Genomic DNA, 20,574 nt, shown 5'->3' on the forward strand with positions numbered 1-20,574 from the left:
GCTTGTGGTGTCTATTAAACTTAAAATAAATCATAAACTGACAAAGGATCACAAAACTTAAGCTCGCATACAGCTTCTTGATTGTCAGTGGCTTTAAATAGTGTTCTGATGGGTATGAGTTAAATTACTATTTTTAGAATATAAAGCCAAACCAAACTAAACCAACAAAACCAACAAGCACTATATTAATCATACCACCACCAAGTCATAACATTGAGCCAAACTAAAAATTATCATCACTGACAAGCCAAATCTGTTAATAATAAAGTATTCATAACGAAGAAATTTCTTTGTTGGAAATCTGTTATTGTAGATGTTCTTATCCCAAAATCCAACACTAAATGAGAAAGAGATGAATCATCTAGTCACTATTTCTGTGATCAGTTCAATAGGATATGGGCTTTGGCTTGTCTTCATCAAATTTTACTTCTAGCATTATGGAATAATTTTCTTGGGATGGGTTGAATATAGAAACAAAAACTTCAACAGAACTCTGCTTATCCAAAAATTATCATTATTATCACCCCTCCTCCCCCCTCCCACACACAAACACACACACACACACGTTGTTTGGTCACTTGTTTCTCTTCCAGTTTTTCTAAAACTACCCTTCTGTCTTTAGTTTTCCCTAATTTGTACCTTAGTTTTGACCTTGAAGCACTCATTCTGGATGAACCCTTCAATTTTCACTGATTTTCACTTAAAGCATCATTGCAGCACTTCCAATGAGTCTTACACTGCTAAGGATCCTGCCTTATGCTACAATGGTTTGTTTAACATTTTTTTCAATGATCTATGTGACAGGATCAAGTGCAACCTCGGTAAGTTTGCCGACAACACCAAGGTGGGTAGAAATGTTGATCTGTTTGAGGGTAGGAAATCTCTGCAGAGGGATCTGGATAGGCTGGATAAATTGGTCAAGCCTATTGGCATGACATTAAACTAGAGTAAGTGCTGAGTACTGCGTGAGTGACTGGAAAGCTGCTCAGCAGAAAAGGACTTGGGGGTGCTGGTCAATGGCCACCTGATCATGAGGCAGCAGTGTGCTGAGGTGGCCAGGAAGGCCAGTGGTTCCTGTCCTGCAACAGCAATAGCATGGCCAGAAAGACTAGGGAGGTGTTTGTCCCCCTGAACTTGCCACTGGTGAGACTGCACTTCAGATAATGTCTTCAGTTTTGGGCCCCTCACCACAAGAAGGATACTGGCTTGCTCGAGCATATGCAGAGAAGAGCAACAAAGCTGGTGAAGGGACTAGAAAACAGGAATTGTGAGGGGTGGCTGAGGGAGCTGGAGCTGCTTAGAGAAGCAAAGGATGACGGGAGAGCCCATCATTCTCTACAAATACCCGAAACGAGGCTGCAGCAAGGAGGTGTCTGTCTATTTTCTCAGGTGACAAGTGAGAGGATGTGGGGAAATGGCCTCAAATTGTGCAAGGGGACGTTTAGAATGGATATTAGAAAGAACTTCTTTATGGAGAGGGTGATCAAGCACTGGAAAGGGATGACCAGGAAGGTAGTGGAGTCCCTGTCCCTCAAGGTATATAAGAGATGTATGGATGTGGTACCAAGGGACATAGTTTAGTGATGGGACTCAGTAGGTCAGACTGATGGTTCAACTTGTTGATCTGGGTGGTCTTTTCCAAACGAGATGATTCTATGATTCTAAGTGTTTATCTCATAACAATGCACTAAGAAGATGGTAATTACTTGACTCATCTGCCTTGTTTTTTCCTCATAGTAACAAAGCAAAATAGAATCATAGAATATCCTGAGTTGGAAGGGACCCTTAAGGATCATCAAGTCCAACTCTTGACATATAGAATAGCCTTATCACTGCTGGCCCTAGGTTCTCCCTTTTGAGGAAAGCTCACCAGGATACAGGAAAAGAATTATAAACTACATGCTATTTGAAAAAAGTGATATATTCTTAAAGGCTGCATACTCATGATCTATAAGAAGGAAATTGAGAGCCTTATTATAAAACAACAGCTATTTTGCATTTAAGTGATAAATTCTCTCTGATAATGTTTTCTGACTTCAAAATGGCTTAACCATTGAAATAAAGCAAATACCATGACACAGCAGGGTTTCAGCTCTGGCATGTAGATGGCAAAAGAGCTGTCATAACACACAGGGTAGCTTTGAAATTGAGGGGAGATTGCAGTTTGCTTTTAGAGTAGTTAATCTCCTGGAATCAATGTTTTGATCCATAAATACATAGAAGTGGCACTGTTGGTGGTAGCATTAACATGCATGCAGGAAAGTCCTTTGACACATCTAACATATTTTTTCAAAGTACACAATGTTGAGACTATTGAAAACAAGTGTGAATGCCTGAAATTTGCATTTACTCTGCTATAGAAAATTGTGCCTTATTTCTCTAGTCTTTGAAAAAGTAATTAAAAATAAATTAATGATCATGTCCTCTGGTCTGATATTTAGATCTGGACAAAGACAGTAAGCATGTTAAGATGCCAGTTGCAAAACGTCAACTTTGCATAAGTGTTTGTGAACAGAGAAGTACAGACTTTAAGCCTACCACCTTAAACATGGATTTTTGGAGACAGTGCAGCATTAACATTAGGATAACGACTGCCCCGCTAACAATGAAGGTCATTTAACTAAGATGAAGGTTACTGGGAAGCATACAGTATCAATCCTATACTATTAGGATGGACTTTCAAACCTCATATTAGCATTAAAAGATCTCTTGCTTTATTGATAATAGATGCGAGGTATAATGTTTGTAGTTTTGTTTAAGATATGATATCTTAGCAGTGAGCGAAAGTCGATCTGAAAGCTTTTTAGTTTTGTGGGCAGTGTGGTCAATAACAAAATAATAAGACTAAAGTAAGCAATGTGTGGAAATAATTTTCTGAAGTGAAAAAGGCCAAGTTCTGCTTTCAATTTTTTTTTTTTTGAAATTACTGAAGTGAAGAAGCCAACTTCTATCTGCTACACCTAAAGCTTCCCTCGCTGTCTTTGATGTACAGTAGCATGGATGTACAACAAATTAGGATTTGCCATTGTGCATATTTTGGTCTGTAAATGTACCTGTGAGTTGATAGAGAGCCAATTACAGAAGATACTGGCAATCTTAGAAAGAATAATGTGAAATAATGCAATATGCTATTTTCTTAATGACATTTTCATAAAGTAAAAATATTAACATATTTACCCCTCTTTCTCAGTTCTGCTTAGTATTTATTTAAATTTGATGATTGGATAAAATCTGAAAGGATTTTAGCTAGCATCTGATCTTTTGCGAGAAACCAGTTCCTGTTGGTACTTCGTTGATAATACATTTATGTGTATTTTCCACAAATAAGGCTTAAAGAAGGATAAGGAATAAAAATTTGAGGAAGACCAAAATTATATCATGAGGTACGCCTCTTTGGTCTTTTTGCTTAGGGTGCAAGGTAAGGACATGAAATTACCTGAAATTACTTTGTTTTGTTTTGTTTTGTTTTGTTTTCTTTCCTTCTTCTTTATTTACTGGATTTAACCAGCCTTTGCAGTATTGACTTCATGTGTTAATTCTCAAAGTATCTTGTAGTCTTATTGGTAAGAACTTTTTGCCACTGGTTTTATGACACTGCTTAATTCCAATTCACAGTCTTCCTTTCTATACACAATTATTGTGGAAATAGCTTGATTTCCTTTTCTTGAACAGAGAACAGTTGTTTTTCAAAGCTCTGTTCACCAGTTTTCCAAACTGCTGTTAAAACTCATTTCACTTAAGGATAAATAGACTCAAAAAAAATATTTTTTTTTAGCATTTCTCAGAAAATAGAATAATGAAAGAAAGAAAAGCTAGATGAAACCATGTACATTGAAGATAAAATATTAATTCTCCTTCTTGTTCCTCTTTCACACAGCTTAAAATACGAGACATACACTTAGTGTAAAAACAGATTAAACCATTACTCTGCCTTCCAGTTCAAAACCTGAAAGTTTCTCCCTCTTCCTTACTCACTAGCTGATACAAATACATCAGTATTTGCTCATTAAATGAGATTCTAATCTGAAAATAAGGTCAGCAATTGCTCTCATAGTTTTAGGAGGAAGAAAAAATCTTGATCTATAACGTCCTTTGGTTTTACACCTATTCTCTTTGTTAAAAGTTCAGGAACATCTCTCTTAGTTTTAGAAATGTGCTGATATATGATTAACGTATGTCCTCTTTATGAATGTTTGTTTATATATATAACTAACTGCATATATAACTAACTGCAACAGAGGTAGATTTTTATAATGGATTTGTAATATGCAGTTGATTTCCTATTTTTAACCATTCTGGTGAGATGAATAGCTAGTACATATCTAAGTATCTTATTTTTAACACTAATAATTCTAACAAAGCTTTTAAAAGAGAATTCAAGTAATGAGCAAATGAACAAAGCAAGCTTTGGATAAACCGAATTCATGAGTAATCATTTAATGACTGGAAAAGACATCCTGGAAACTGTTTGGATTGTTCAATCAAATGTTCACATTTCCCTTATTCTTTAAAAGAATAAGGAATTACTTGCTGGATTCTGATCCTGCTAAATTTTACTATTTGTTTAAATATGCAAATATTTTCATAAATATTATTTCTATGGAATTTTAACTGTTTGGTTTACTGGGATCTTGTTTTCGAATACTATCATAATTAATGATAAGTTCACCTTATCATTAATAATTAATGATAGTTCACCTTAAAAAAGGTGAACTACTGAATTTCAGTAGCTTTGGTTAGAAGCAAAAGGGATTTTAAAGTGATATTAAATTCTGTGAAATTCAAGGTATTGTGGAGGCTGAAAATAGTTTAATGAAGGTCAATTAAACAAAAAATAAAATAAAAATAGAGCTGCAGTAAACCAAAAAGCTTTATTTTGAGATTAAAATGTTTTCCTCTGGAAAAATAAATAAATAAATAAATAAATCAATTCTAGCAGTTCCATTGTGAAAAATCTGACTTTTGCTTTTCAAAACATTTTTTTTTAATTCAATATAATAATGAGACATAGAAAAACTCATGAATATTAGTAATATAAAGCATACAAATCAAATTAAATAAACAAAAGAAAAGAAAAGTCTTTATGGTCTTGGCCTTAGCATTGCAGTGGAATATAAGATAATTCTATTTCCCTTCCCTAAACAGTCCAGAACAGTTGACCTGAACATTTTTAATTTATTATTTTTTTCACTCTGAACACTAAAGTGTAAATCAAGTTAAATCACTTAGCTTTTCTTTAAAAACTTATTGGAGAAACCAATTTAATTACTTCTAGTTCTTACATATTTTATGCCATTTCTGTATTTCTGGACAGCTGCTGTTGTACTGAGGACTCTCAATGATCAGGGCAACATATTCTAGAACACAGAGTATGTTGAATGGAGATTATAGGGATAGAGCCTATTCTGTTTTACCATTGCAGCTCACGTTCAGAAGAGAACCAACAGATATAGAGTAAACAGCTTACTAAGTCTTAGCCCGCTGTGTTGGTTTTGCATAATTGCTGTTGCAGATATGATTTTTACATCTACATATGATGGCTACTGGAAAAAAAATTATTTTTACATTTTCTCATTGACCAACCATTGTCCAGTTGCCACCAAAAAATAGGAAATAACATCTCTTCTGTTTCAGCTTCAGAGCATTTAAAAGCAGAGCTGCTACTTCACTATGGACTATCATGTTCCCCAGCTTGTATCAGTTGTTAATTTGAAGGCTCAAAATGCATTTCAAATTGCAATATATTTTTTTTTTCATTACACACAGCTGCTGACCCAGGCAGGTTTGGTGACCCCTGTAGGCTACGACTGAAAGAGCATAAAATATTTCTGGGAATAGTGGAGATACTTCTTTTGAAGTAGGGCACACATGCTCTAGTGAGAGTTTGGTATCTTTTAGATAGACGTCTGAGAAGGATGTTTGACTGCTGGGCACTAACAAAAACTACATATTTCTGTAGTTCACAACTTCCTTAAGGCCCATAGTGCTGAAATCCAGCTGGAAAGATAATCTGAGTTATCCCATCTGTTCACTAGAGACTTTGGAGTGGTTAGCCTGTAGCTACAGCATTGTGCTCTGAAGCATACTTCATTTCTCTGTGCAAGCAATTATGCATGTCTGGTGCATTCATTGGCTGCCCCAGTTTAAGGTAATTTTGGTGTAGGCTGACTGTGAAAGAGCAATTAGAGAGATGGTGGAAGCTGGCTATCTAAATTAGGATAGAGTTAAGGTTGGATATGTGCTCTATTGTTTACAGCAGCTGTGGCAATAACAAAGTGCTTCTAAATACTTTATTTTTATTTTTGGTGAATCAGTGAAGCATGTTTTGTGTAATATGTATATTAATTATTTGGTTTTTAGCTTGCAATATACCTATATATTTATTTGTGAATAAAGGTCTTAGAACAGGAGAAATAACAACCCTGTAGAGAAAGAAATATTTTGTTTGTTAGCTACAAACAAAACTCTACACACACAGTCTCTGTAATTGGATTAAATCTGTTTTTTGATGTTGGCCTTACATCAGCAAATAGGCATTTGGGGATTCCCAGGCCACAATAACCATTCAGTGCCTACCCCTCATCACTGAGATTTGTGTGCGTAGTGTAGTACATTTGTTTGTAATGAAATGACTAAAGATCAGCATCAGTATGACTTATAAACAGAACAACCCTCCTCTACTGAAATACGCTTACTGAGGTTCTACCAAATTATACATAGGAGGAATGATCTGTTCAGGGACTTAAGAAGCTAGGCTGTCTATAAAAACACTTAAACCAAAGCCAAAATCCATGATTTTTCTATTAAAATGGATTATGAGCAGATGCCAAATAAAAACTACATTGGAAGCATGAAAGGCAAGAAAACCTGATTGTGTACAAAATCAGATGTTCTGTGTGACAGAACATATTATATGGTTCAGTTAATCCTGCCTTAAATGCTATACTGAAATAAGGAAATGCAGAGATCACATACACATATATTATCTTACATATATAATTCTCTATATATTTATAAGATTTATGCCTTATGTATAAGATAATATTCACAGAGAAAATATTCTAAAGCAGAACAAAAAATTGTTCAGCTTGGAAAAATAATTTGTCTTTGGTATTTTGTTGTTGTTGTTGTTAAAATCAGTAAATATCAATGTTATGAATCAGCTAAATATAATATATATATAAATATATAGTTTTATATAACACTGGGGGAGCCTATCTAAAAAAAAGCATGGCATTGTCTTTCTTTAATGGAGGCCTGTACACGGCAAAAAGAAAAATGAAAGAAAAAACAATTATTTGAGAATATGTATTAGAGCCTTTTCACATAGTTTTTTAATGCATTGTTTCATTTAACTATATTTTCCTTATTTACCATAAATCTGAATTATACTTCCTCCTACTGCTTCTGTATTTTTTATTTCCTCAATCTAATTTTACCCATGAACAGAGGTTAAGGATTTTTTTTTCCATCAGATTTCTATTATTTTATTGCCAATTTCCCTTCAAGAAGCACTTATAATTTTTCTGCTTCTATTCACCTCTCTCCTTTTCCTGTACATATTCTTCAATAGTTTTCTTTAATGTGAATTTTGCTCTAGTTTTGTTTTCTCTTCCCTTACCTCAAAATTCTGTGTTTTATGTGTGATGCAACATGTTTTATTCAGTCCTTCAACATTTCTCACTTTTTGAGCCTTTAATCCTTTTCTTTTATTTTCCTCTGCTCTACATTGCTTTTTAGTGTCCCTTTCACCTCTTGTCTTCTCTCCTTTTCATTTCCTGGATGCTTTTTTCCTGCATCTAAGTTGTCTCAATTACTACATACTCCCTCTTATTTTTTTCCCACGTACAGTTCCCTTTTGAACACCCCCTTCTCTGCTGCTGCTCCAAGATGCAAAGCCTTTCTTCTGACCCTTCTAGTTCATAAAGAAAATATTTCCCTGTCTGTCCTTTTACCAAAAAAGAAAAAGACATCTATCTAAAGAATGGCATAATTCTTAGCCCGCCATGGAAAGTGTTATGTTAGTTGTATCTATCAAAGGGCTAACAGGTATCTCCTCTCCTTTCACTTGGCGTTGCAGAATGTTTTACCAATCACCAAAGTAACAAGTATGGGAGGAAGTACGGAGATTACTGGCCAAGCTTGTTTTCATCTTTCTTTTCATCTTTCTTTTTCCACAAGACTTAGATATCTGTGTGCCCAGATAGGAATAAACCACAGGGTTTTCTTGTCCATTGTTGAGCTCTACCTGATGTAGACTTCACTTGTTGTCATGTGAGTCTTTTGAGATACTCATGTCTGAGGTGATACTTCCCAAGAAGAAGCATTCCTTTAAAAGGTTTAACACTCTTGAGGAAGAGGTGAAATGGATTCCCTTTTATAGATTAGTTTATATGAAAGAAATGGATGCTGGAACTATTACAACTGTGAACAAAAATAAAATATGTCACTGGAGGCTTACAGAAGATGACCGATAATATGTAAAACAGATACTCAGAACTCAAATGGAAGAGACAGTTGGGAGAGAGCTTAATGGTAGCCTATTCTAAGATCTGTTACCTAAACTACAGGTTCTGTTGAAGATAAATGAGATTTAACTACATATATGTACAGTATCTAATACAGCAAGGTGAAATATCTGGATACACTGAACTCCAGAACTATACAAATTATACCAATGAATATTTGAAGTGCTTGGAGAACATACATTTTTATCATTAAATCATTAAAATTAAGTATGTAATGAGTGTAGTGACTATCAAATTCATTTAGTTCAGGTACATAAAAAAATAAAAACTCAAAATAATGATGAAAGAGAAAAAAAAAAAGACTGTTCATTTACACAATGAAATGAATAACAGAAGCACTTATGACCACTCATTCTACCTCTTCCTTAGAAAGAAGGATGAGTGAGTAGTTTGTGGATAGATGAGTATATAAACACTCAGTTTGATTTCTTTTTGAAGGAATTTTTAGGTGCTATTTATGATTGGATGATGGGAGTAGTTGTCAGTTAATACCCAGAAACAGGAAAAGCTCTCATAATTACTAGCTTAGCAAATCCACTTTTTTATTCTAAGAGGTGAGATAGAACACTTTATCTCCTCCTTATTTCCTACCATGTATTTTTTTCCAAAAATACACTAATTGTTATTGTCCCTAGCAGGTAGAACACATCAGTTGTTTGCTACGTTACCAGCCTTGACACAATTTTCCTTTCCTAAAATAGATAGAGCATTTTATTTTTTGGCCTGGCCTACCTTCTGTGCTTTTGGCATATCAGTGTGGCGCTGAGCACGTACAGAGCGTGCAGACTTAGGTGGCTTTATTGGAGCACAGTACATCTCCAGCCTCCTCAGGTCACAACTCTGGAAGCAGCATTCATCCACTATTCCCTTGTGGTGTAAGCGTCTACTGCTGGATCCATACCCTGTAGGCTTACCTATTCAAAACACAAATGGAAAGTTTTTATGTTAGAAAGAAAATGCAAAGATCTCAGCAGCATTCATATTAAGTTGCATTATTTTAACTGAATCACCAATGACAGTTGTAGAGGCTGCCTGTGTGTATCTGTTCTAAAACAATGTCCTTAGATACAGCTTCCAAAGATATTCCTGGAAATGGCCAGCTTGGATCTTTGTCTATGGATAGCTGCTACTTAAGCATTTGAGCAAACTTACATCTTCTTAGAAGAGTATTATTAAAACATTTTCTTGAACTGTCTTGGCATTGAAAATTGAGAGGAAGGAAGCTGTAATCTGGCAGTTAGAAGCCTTGCAAAGGGAATTTACTTTTTAGCTTTTGGATGAAATCTAATTATTGAGCTGATTGAGGTAGCTGGTGTTATGCCTGTGCAGTAGGCAAGTATTTTCTATTGAAAAAGGCTTCATTGAGCCACTATATGAAGACAGAGTATGCTCCAAAGGGGAAATAAATATTATATACAACTGCATAGGGTCTAAGATCTGCAAGCTCAAAAACCAATGGGAAACAGGAAATGAGGTAACTCAGTAACTAATGATATGCAGCAAAAATAGGGTGATGGTTGATGGAACAGATACAGACAGTGTTTAATATTATATAGCTTTACACAAGATGGAAAATTGGACTGACAGAACATTATTGTTCCTGTGTTTTGTGTTTTTACAGGGCATCTGTGGGAAATACTTGTTTTGTTTTGTTTTGTTTTGTTTTTTAATTGCATTTTTCACTCAGCTACAGTAAAGGGTGACATTTTCATTTACAGAACTGTCAAACTCTCTCTCTCTCTCTCTTTTTTTTTCTTTTCCCTGGGATTTCTGATTTCTTTAGTAACTAGAGATTTCACTGCCATACTATGCAAAGATTACACACCCATTATTTCCTGGACTTGTTTGAATAAAACCCAGTTGGATGTGTGGTTGTTCTATTATATGAGAAATGAATGAACAGTAAATTCACACATGCACACACACACACACACACACAAAAAGCATTTGCTGACTTACTACATCTATTTTTAAATTCTGGTAGAATTTGGTTTCAGACAGTAAAATTCTGAAAAGATTAAATGTTTTGTTTTGACATTTTCAGCATTAAATGTTTCCATTTAGAGATGATACACATTGGATAAAACTCCAAAATATGGAAAAAAGGAAAGAATATTGCACCAAAATCCAAGAAAAATGAAGTAACTTGATTCAGTCAGCTCAACCGTTTTCTTTTATTTTCTTTCTTTCTTTCTTTCCTTCTTTCTTTCCTTCTTTCTCTTTCCTTCTTTCCTTCTTTCCTTCTTTCCTTCTTTCCTTCTTTCTCTCTCTCTCTCTCTTTCTCTCTTTCTCTCTCTCCCTTCCTTCCTTCCTTCCCTCCCTTTCTCCCCTTTCACTTCTTTCTTTCTTTCTTCTCTTCATTTTTATCATTGTGACTCAAATCTATTTAAATCTATTATTTACAGGATTTGGCAAGGAATTCAGTTTTAAGAAATTACTCGAGCTAAATAAAGGAAAAGAGCAAATCAACAAAGATGGAAATTCAGTTTCTCTTTGAGAAATTCTTGCCTCTTATGCTTATACAGCAAATTCTAGATTAATATCTGTGTACCTGGTCTGCAGTTGTCAATTTGAAGACAACAACTGCATTTTGCAATTCTCTGTGATTAAAACATATGTCCACTGACAAAGAACCCTTGAGGCCTCAGTACATCCGTAAATGAAAAGACCTCTAGTGGTAAAGTATGTCTAACATTTTAGCCAGCAGTACAGTCAGCTAAGAACTAACTATCCCCATGAGCTTTGTAAACCCAGACAATAGGTTTTTAAATGTCTTTTTCCAGGGACTATAAATTAAACAAAAAGAAAAACATGCTTACTTGGTATATTGCAATCCACTGAGGACCTCTATACTGTACATTGTCTGCTAAATAATTTGTTTCATAAGACTAAAGAGAATAGCAAGCCAGGAGTAGATTACGGTAATATTTTGATTTGTGTGTGTGCGTTGTTTTCTGTGTATCACTGGAAAGATACAGAGTTGGTGGTTTCTGTTTTTGTTGTTGTTTGTTTGTTTGTTTGTTTGTTTTGGTGTCTTTTTTGTTTTGTTTTGTTTTCCAGACCATTTTCACTCACTGAGTTATAAGCTACAAGTTTTTCCCTGGAAATATTTCTAAAGCCTATTAATTCTCATAGCCTAACACTTTTGAAATTCAGCAGTCGTGATAAAATCTGGAGTGTTGTTACTGTGTTGGACACCCGGAGCTCTTCAACATTTTGTCTTACTCCCATTTAAAACATCTAAGGGCAAATTCTGTTCCTGTATATGAAGGTGTAACTTCTCTTAATAGATCCAGCTGAACTGGCACGAACTGTTGATTAGTTAAGCTCACCTTTCTTTTCTCAGTCTACCAATTTGTCATAAACAAATACATCGTACAAGCAGATCAAGGGAGGTGATTGTTCCCCTCTATTCTGCCGTCATGAGGCCCCACCTGGAGTACTGCATCTTGTTCTGGGACCCCCAGAACAAAAAAGATGTAGACCTGTTAAAGTGAGTCCAGGAGAGGGTCACAAAGATGATTAGAGGGCTGGAGCACCACCACTCCTATGAAGAAAGGCTGAGAGAGCTGGGGATGTTCAGCCTGGAGAAGAGAAAGCTCTGGCCACTGCACTGTGGCCTTTCAGTACTTAAAGGGGTCTAACAGAAAGGATGGAGGGAGACTCTTCTCAGATAAATTATAGGGCAAGGGGGAATGGTCTTAAACCTTTAAAGGAGAATAGATTTGTATTAGATATTCAAAATTCTTCACTGTAGGGGTAGTGAGGCACTGGAACAGGTTGCCAAGAGAAGTTGTGGATGTCCCATCCCTGGAGGTGTTCAAGGCCAGGTCGGATGGGGCCTTGGTCAACATGATCAAGTGGGTAGCAGGCATCCCTGCCTGTGGCAGGGGGCTTGAAACTATTTGATCTTTGAGGTCCCTTCTAACCCAAGCCATTCTATGATTCTATGATTTTTCTTTTGAATGGTATTTCACATAAGCTAATAGGCATTTAGGTTTGGTTGATCCATTGACATGCTGTAATCATGTGTTTACTATTATCATCCCATGACTGATAATAGTAAAAATAAAGAGGGACAGACTATTTATTAGTTTCAACTGGCTTTCCGTGATCTTTCTACCTAGAAAACTGTCAAGCCAATAGCATATTTTAGGATTAATATTATTTTGCACTTTTAAGAATCACACAGATGTCAGATCCTCATGACATTCATAATAGATAGACAATGTTATCAGTGACAAAATTTAAAGTCAATAAGATGAAATATCTGTGCTAAGAACTTCCACAGGGTAACAACAGAACTTGATAGTAGAAGTCTTTCCTCCATGAGTAGCTAGACTCTAACTTGCAAAGTCATTTTGTAAAACAAGTGTTCTTGTTCTTTACTGAAGCCAATTATTTACTCTATAGAGCACTTACTAGGGTAATTTTTCTTAGTGGTATATTTTGGTCAGCATGTTCCTCTAGGAAGAAATATTGGCTGATAGCAGCATATTTATGGGATCCATTTGTATAAGGAAGGTTTATAATGGGAATAATGAAAGGAAATGTAAAGTTTCAAAAGTCTCAAAAAATTGTTACCTCTTTTGTTATTTAACATTGTTAACATTTAGCATTTAAATAAGCCAAAGATGAACTGGTTGGTAGAGGTGATCTTTTTTGGAAAGTCCTTCATCCTTTTTAATAATCAGTAGTTGTTCCCAATTTGTCCATGCCAAGCCTATACTTACACAACTTTACCTGTGTTTTGCCATTTAAAATTTTGCTCAATTATGTATTCTGATGCATTTTTTCCTTAATTATTTTTTTTTTACTGAAGGCATATGAAAAAAAGCAGTGATATGCAATGGGATATATAGCATTCTGTGAGTGTATCAGTATTGTTTGTATTGTGAAATCTATGACCTTCTGGTAAATATGGTCATTTTCACAGCAATACATTTGATTTGACTATACATGAAGTAGAAGAACTATGGGATGTACTGTACCTTTAATAATATATCTCATTCATTTGTGTATCATGTCTTCCCATCCACATTTATTTGTCTTCCCAAACTTTAAAATGTCCTAAGTTTTATTCACATCTAGCTACTGACTTGTGTGATCATATGCAATTTATTTTACCCTTCAGTATCTGAATATCTGTTTATAAAGTTGATAAAATACCTTGAATTGCCCATGAAGCACTACCTGCCTTATTTAGTAATCAGTAGCAACATTCCTCCCATGTAATTGTATGTTTAAATAGTTAATGCAGATCCTGAATTTTAGAATCTTTCAGGTAAAATTTCAGCATACTTCAAAATTATTTTTACTTTAGCCAGACCAAAGACAAGTTCTTCTTTATGACAGAATGTTCATTTTATCAAGAAGGATATAATGTCCTACAGCAGTTTTAAAAACCTCTATGGAAAATGTAATGAGTTTGGAATTAAATCACTAACACATCAGTGACGTGGTCAGTAATGAAACAGCATTTATTTATAGACTGAAATATTCATGTATTGCATGGCGTACTAGCTACTCATCCTTCATTAAAAGAATAATATAAATATTGTGAAGTTAAATGATATTATTTAACTTTCCCTTTAAAAAAGTTTTCCTAAGGTTTTTGAAAGACCTACCTAATCAAATATCCTTAAATTCTGTAGGAAATAGAAACTGATATTATCTGAAGTGCTGTATAGCAGGTAAATAAAGTGAATAGAAATTAATAGGAAAAAATGATTATTTTTCAGTAATCATTATTCTGGGCTGTACTTTTCAGAAGTGTCTAGTGCCTACATTAATTTAAGATCAATAAATTTGAAATTACTGCTGTCCTCTTACGTGCTGCTGTGTATATCATTACTACAGGCAAAGATGAGATCAAGAATTACAAGGAATTACTATCACTTCTGCAAGTATTATTGGTACTCTGCTCATCTTCTTCTTGAAGGACTACAGGATCAAAATGGTCCCAGCTGATCATTATCAAAGTATGTATGCAGATCTAAGAAAATGTTCAAGCTCCTGCGCAGTTAGTTGGACTAAAGCACATATTCAACATTAAGAACACGCCTGAGTGATCTCCTACACAGGGACTAATTTAACTAACAACTTAATCTGTAGACTGAAATCCATATGAATAAATAAATGGCTGTGTGTTCTGCACATTTTATATCAGTATTCTATTCCTTAATTTTTGATGATACTGCTTTAAAATACTGACTGATCCGTCTGTGTCAATATACTGGGCACCCATATAGCTCATTCTCATCCTTCTGACACAGTTTCATTGCTGCCTTCCAGCTGTTATCAAAAAGTTCCTTATATTTACTCAACCTTCAAAGTGCTGCCTGTGGACATATAACAGTCCTAGGCATTCCTTTTTGCTGATGTACACTGATTTCCTTGGAGGTTTCTTTCCTTTTTTGTCAGTTGCAGGCTCAAAAGAGGTCTCATATCATGTAGGTCAAAGTTTACTTAATAGAATTTTTGGCTCTCATTTAATCTACTGTACCAAATATGTGAATGTTTCTTTCCATGTGCTACAAGCAGATACAAAGTTTAGTCACACTGTTCTGAAGTTCACTGAAAGCAGGCCAAGTTCCAGAATTATAATAGTTAAACAGCTGGCTTCTATACTAACAGCACTTCCCTTTAAATAATGCAAAGCCAGTGGAGTAATTCAGTAGGGCTGGTTTATGCTTGATTTCTTTGTTTTCTTCCCACCCCCCAACTTCAAATATTTCATTGATGCTACCATTGCTTCTGCTAGACTGATGGCCTCAATGTTAGAAGCACTGGTGTAGGTGGACTATAAAAGTTTCAATTGTCAAACTACCTAGACATTCTTTAGAGAATTAAAATCTACTGTTGTAACACTAGCATGAGGAAATGACATGAGAAACAGCCCAGAATAAACACAAAACTAAACTATTTTTAGAGGACTCTAGAAAAAAACTGTGGTATTGTGTCCTCGAGGTTTTATGTGACTCTTTATATGTGCTGTACATAGTGTCTTTTTCAGCCCAGGAGTAGAACTCAAGAATGCTGTTTAGACTGTAATTCAGAAAAATATAATAAATCTGAAAAACAGTGAACCATATTCCTAACCTACTAATAGAGTCAACATTTGGTTATAACTGCAGCTTTTAAAGTAACATGAAAGGCTATTGACCTACTAGTGTACAGTGATCTTGTGGATTTTCTTTTTGACCAGAGAATCTCGATATGTTTCTTATAAAATATCAGGGTAATATAATTTGTACAATGTTGAAGCACTGACAGCAGTTTTGGGGTGTTTCTGTAAGTGATCCTCCAAAATGGTGTGATAACAAGCTCTTTTTCTCATTTACCAGTATGTCCAATTTGTAGCCTACAATATCTGTATGTATATAGGCATACTGAGGGGCAGTAGGTCAGCCAGAGAGAATTTGTCCATGCCTGAACAATGATGAGGCTCTCTACTGCTATATTGCAATGTAGAACTACAACATCTTGTACACTGGATCCAGGCTGGGAGCTGGTGGCTTGAAGTATTTTTGACTTCCAGGTAGTGTCGGCCTTTTGGTGGCAAATAGGGATGCTGAGTTTGCCGTTCATTTTACCCAGTTTCACTATCTGAAAATTAGGGGTCTAGTTTAAGGTAGTCAACAGGCAGGTATGTCTGAGTGGCTTAGAATGTTTTGGATGCATGACTCAAAATTAATTGTCCTCTGAAAGACCCTGTGTTCTTTCTTTGACTAGATATAAAGCTACCTGATCTTCTCTTAGATTATACACATAACCTCTAGGTAACTGAAGTCAAACAAGATGATTTTTCAGTTACCTCTAGGTAACTGAAGTCAAACAAGATGATTTCCATTGCAAGTGTTTTGTCCTAAATCACAAAATATGCTGCTGGTGGAGTATGAATCCATTTCCATTTCCATTTTAGCAATTAAATATGATGACCCATATTTGTTCCAAAAAGCATTCCATCCAGTCTGCCATTTAATCATGTATCTCCATGCCTCTTTTACTATGTTTTGTACAGTAGGGCTAGTATCCTTCCCTATTGTGCATTATAAATAAATGTGTATGCAAAATATGTGTGTTGATATCACTTTTAATCTCCTCACGATCTTAGACAAATGATTTAATATTATATCAGGAATACTTCTTGAGAGTACTCTGGAATTTCGAATCAGTATTTGGAAAATTATGAGTCAATGTTCAATCAGTGGGAAATGCCTTTATTTTGATACTTCTATGAAGTATTGAAACAAACATACAAGCAAGCAAAAAACAAATTTTATGACCTGTTGTAAAGTGCCTTAACAGAAATACCTTATGATTTCAACTTTGCAAAGTAGGCAATCTGATTTTCATGTAAATAAGTTGCATGTATTTTGAAGCTACAATATTTAATATTTAGCTTCTATTTTCCTTCAATGTTTTGTCAGTGCCAAAAAAATAATTATGCTTAGACTGATTTTTGTTTGTATTCATCAAAATAAGCATATATTAGCATTTATAAATGCTCAATGAATGGATGATCTAGCTCTGAAGTCTAATTTAATATGCATGAGAATAGAGGAAAAGCTTTATCAGTATGCACAAGTAAAATCTTCATGAAAGCGTATGCACTTGTTAATAGTGAGATATTGCAAGAGAGCTACTGCTTTGTAGAATGTTGGATCACACTAATTACTGAGTCAAGAAGGCAAGAAGATCTTTACTTGCTGTTAAGGTCCTTGTCCTTTAAAATACTAGGCAAGTAAGACAGGCAAAGCATAGGCGCTCAATTAATACTCCTCTATAAGAGAAATCTATTAAGTCTTGACTTAATTACTCAAGGAGAATTTTCCCTGAGTAATTAACATTTATAAGCTGCACCTTATGAAAAACTGAAAACTCTAACATTCCAAGTGGTGAATAAAACAACTATTTCACTTTAGTAAAGTTCGTTAGCCAGCAAATGTAGATTTATCCCAAAAGGTGTCTTAATTTTAAATTTGTGTGTCTTTGTTTACCAGGTAGTCTGTTACACAGTAGAAGAAGGCTGACTTTTCATTTAGAAATACTCTTTCAGAAGCATTTTTTTCTTCATTGTATATTAAATTGAAAAATAAAAATAAAAATAAATAATAATAATAAAAATAAAAATCTTCTTTCCCTAAACTTATTTCCAAGGTACAGCACTTATAACAATTTACTCTCACATGCAGCTGCACTGTACTTTGCTCTCTTTATGGAACTGCTGCTTTGGAGGCCATGAAGCACACTAAGCATATGATAGAGCCATTATGCTTCCTTCACACAGTAGTTCCTAAGCCAGTTGCAACGTGTGAAGAGAAAGACCTATAGTTTTTTGAGTATTGCACTGGGATATGAAATGGAAATTTTAGAGTTTAGAATTCTTTTGAGGAAAAAAAAAAAAAAAGAGCAGAAAGAGTGGGAAACAATATAATGTATTATTTTACACCAATTCAGTGCTCTAGAGGGTGAAAACCTTGCCAACCTAGCACAATTTACAAGCCTACGTCAGATTCCAGGGCTGGAAAGTGCCAGATGCTGCCAAAAAATATATACTTTGGCAAGGGAAATGCTTTGCTGGACAGAAATTCACTACTGCAAGAATGGGCAGGTTTATCGAGGTTTAGGACAAGATAATTAGAAACCAGTAGGTCATTGCTACATTTGGATATTTCCCACTATAGTGCATCCAGGAGGACAACAGTAATACAGTCATCCATCCATAATGAGAACACGTTCTTTCTTTTTCTTGTATATGCTCTCACAATAAATAATTACTACTTACCCTTGTGTGTGGTAGAAGGATGATCAATGACCTTCCATGCCTTTCTTATCTCATAGCCAATGTAAAATTCTGATTTATTTGGATTGTCAAATGAATAAAAATGCAAAAAGTGTAATTGGGTGAAATTCTAGCATCAATGAAGTCATTGGGAAATCTTTTAGTGCAGCCAGGATTATGAATCAGGTGCCAGAAGCTACTTATATAGAACCTGATCCAAAATCTATTAAAATCAATGAAAGACTTCCACTGCCCCTAGTGGGCTTGGCGTCAAGCTGATAATGAACAATTGCTTGATTTGCCTTCCAATCTTACAGTTCAGTTCATCTTAGTGGCATCTGGAGATATTTGCATGGAGTGGATGTGATGTGATTCCCTGAAGGAGGTAAGAACAAAAGAATCCTGATGTACAACGTGAAACTGAATGACTGTTTCCCGGAGTTAATCCTACTGACTGCATAACAAACAATACAATGTTTTGCAGTGTGTAACCAGGATTTTATCAAGGTACTTATTCTCAGCTGTATTCTGGGAAATGAAAGCAAATAATAAATGACAAACATGGCACTCTTATTCCTGCATCAACTAGTCAGAGGGAGAAAGTTTGAATGGCTGTTGCATAATACTGAAATTAAATCTCTCTTCTCTATCTTTCACTGTATCCATGGGTGCAGCTATTGTCACACATTACAATTTCTATTTCTACTTATATGACAGTAGTCCTTCCAGGGTGTAAGCAATTAGGAGGAGGCCACTGTTATCTAATCTATTATAGAGACAGATGTTGACGTTTTTCTTTCCCTCATTAGAAACAATATGACACCAGAAAAGAGGGAGAAAGAAGACACTAGGAAGGGCATGGCTCACTTCTCACTCATACTAGGTTTGTATTTGTCTAATACAGTTAACTTCAGCAGATTTACTCCAATATGTGCTAAGTTCTGGAACTATAGGCTCTGTTTACTGAGATCTGATATCATTGTGAAGGGCTTTGTCAGCAAGAAGCATCCAACCTTGTACACTACTCTATGAAGCAATCGAGAATAAGAAATAATCAAGATTCAGCTTTGTACTTGTGCAGTAATTTGGAAAGTATTGTCTGAGTCTTGTTTAGACTTTCAGTAATTGAACCTTTCTCTAGAAGCCAGAAGCATTAATTACTTTAAAAAAAAAATAATAAGCACAGGTAAGATGACAATGTTTTTTATGAAAGTTAAGCATGTAGTTTTCTTATGGCCAACGTTGCAAATGTGAAAACTTATATCTAATGGTCTGCTACTTTTGGGCTATTGGGATACTTTTACTCGTGAAGGTTGAATTTCAAGTTTCCTGATTACCGAGGACAAATTAACCACTGCATTCTGAAGGGGAATTAAGACAGAAAGATTAGGAGTTAGATTCTTTTATCTTCACTGATGTTTAACAGTACTTTATCCTAAATAAAGAGAGCTCTTTGCACAGAAAGATACTACTTAGTTTCAGGAATATTTATGGAATCTAGCTATCAATTCTTTGCACGGGAGAAAGCTGTGACAGTGCCAGGAACTGAACCTACATCAATTTAAGCACTAGGCCAATGTCTTAACCATATACCTGTCTTCCATTAACCTTACTTTTGACTTGTTCGGTCATGTAAAAATCTAATCTTGAAAGAAAGCATTCTTTTGAGGTCATGATGCTCCTGTTAACATGTCTAATGAGATAAAAGAAAAAGTGAAACTTTCCAGTGAAGTACATAGTCATTAGGGAGTGAGGATGAAGTCACTGGGGTGAGAGAGGGACAGTGAGTTGTATCTGGAAACAACAGCTAGCTAAAGCTAGCTGAAATATACTACTATGCTTGATTCACCTTTCACTCACACTGTTTTTTTACCAGTTTTAGCTCCATTTTTTTTTGTTAGTGATTTAATACTGCAATAGGAGCTAGGAGGATAAGTTCCAGTGACAGGGACATAAAGAAAAAGAAGGCAGTGCTGAATAATAAATGAAACTACTCTTATTCTCCTTGACAACCAAGCACACCTTCTTATTACTGAAGACATGCAGAGAGATCATAATCAAAGTAATGCTGATATAGTGCAGGCAGAAATTGGTTCCAGGATAGCATCTTATATACCAAAACTACAGTTTCTGTAGGATCATTGAAGATAGAAGGGCTTATAGGCAGTAAAGTTTTATATGAAGCAAACAGGCAGTAATCCTATCAAGGAATCAAGTTCAGCAGAAAATAAGTGGGGTGAATAAGTATGCTTACAGTGG

At 35.2% G+C, this 20,574-nt stretch overlaps 1 protein-coding gene and 1 long non-coding RNA gene across 4 annotated transcripts in view; one reads left to right on the forward strand and one right to left on the reverse strand.

Annotated features, from left to right (window-relative positions):
* Positions 1-20,574, reverse strand: part of IGF1 (insulin like growth factor 1) — a 59,071-nt gene that overhangs the window by 9,578 nt on the left and 28,919 nt on the right. Inside the window, exon 3 of the mRNA XM_068664051.1 lies at positions 9,261-9,442. Within this exon, the coding sequence (XP_068520152.1) occupies positions 9,261-9,442 (182 nt within the window). The remainder of the gene's footprint in view (positions 1-9,260; positions 9,443-20,574) is intronic.
* Positions 1-20,574, forward strand: part of LOC137846234 (uncharacterized) — a 110,555-nt gene that overhangs the window by 8,394 nt on the left and 81,587 nt on the right. For 2 of the 3 annotated variants that reach the window (XR_011090429.1, XR_011090428.1), the window contains exons 2-3: positions 18,633-18,700; positions 19,125-19,198. This is a non-coding gene — a long non-coding RNA (uncharacterized lncRNA). Of the gene's footprint in view, positions 1-14,387; positions 14,510-18,632; positions 18,701-19,124; positions 19,199-20,574 lie in introns of all 3 variants that reach the window. The other variant, XR_011090430.1, reaches the window with a different exon arrangement.

The sequence above is a fragment of the Anas acuta genome, chromosome 1 (assembly GCF_963932015.1).
Source record: "Anas acuta chromosome 1, bAnaAcu1.1, whole genome shotgun sequence".
NCBI classification, from domain to species: Eukaryota; Metazoa; Chordata; class Aves; order Anseriformes; family Anatidae; genus Anas; species Anas acuta.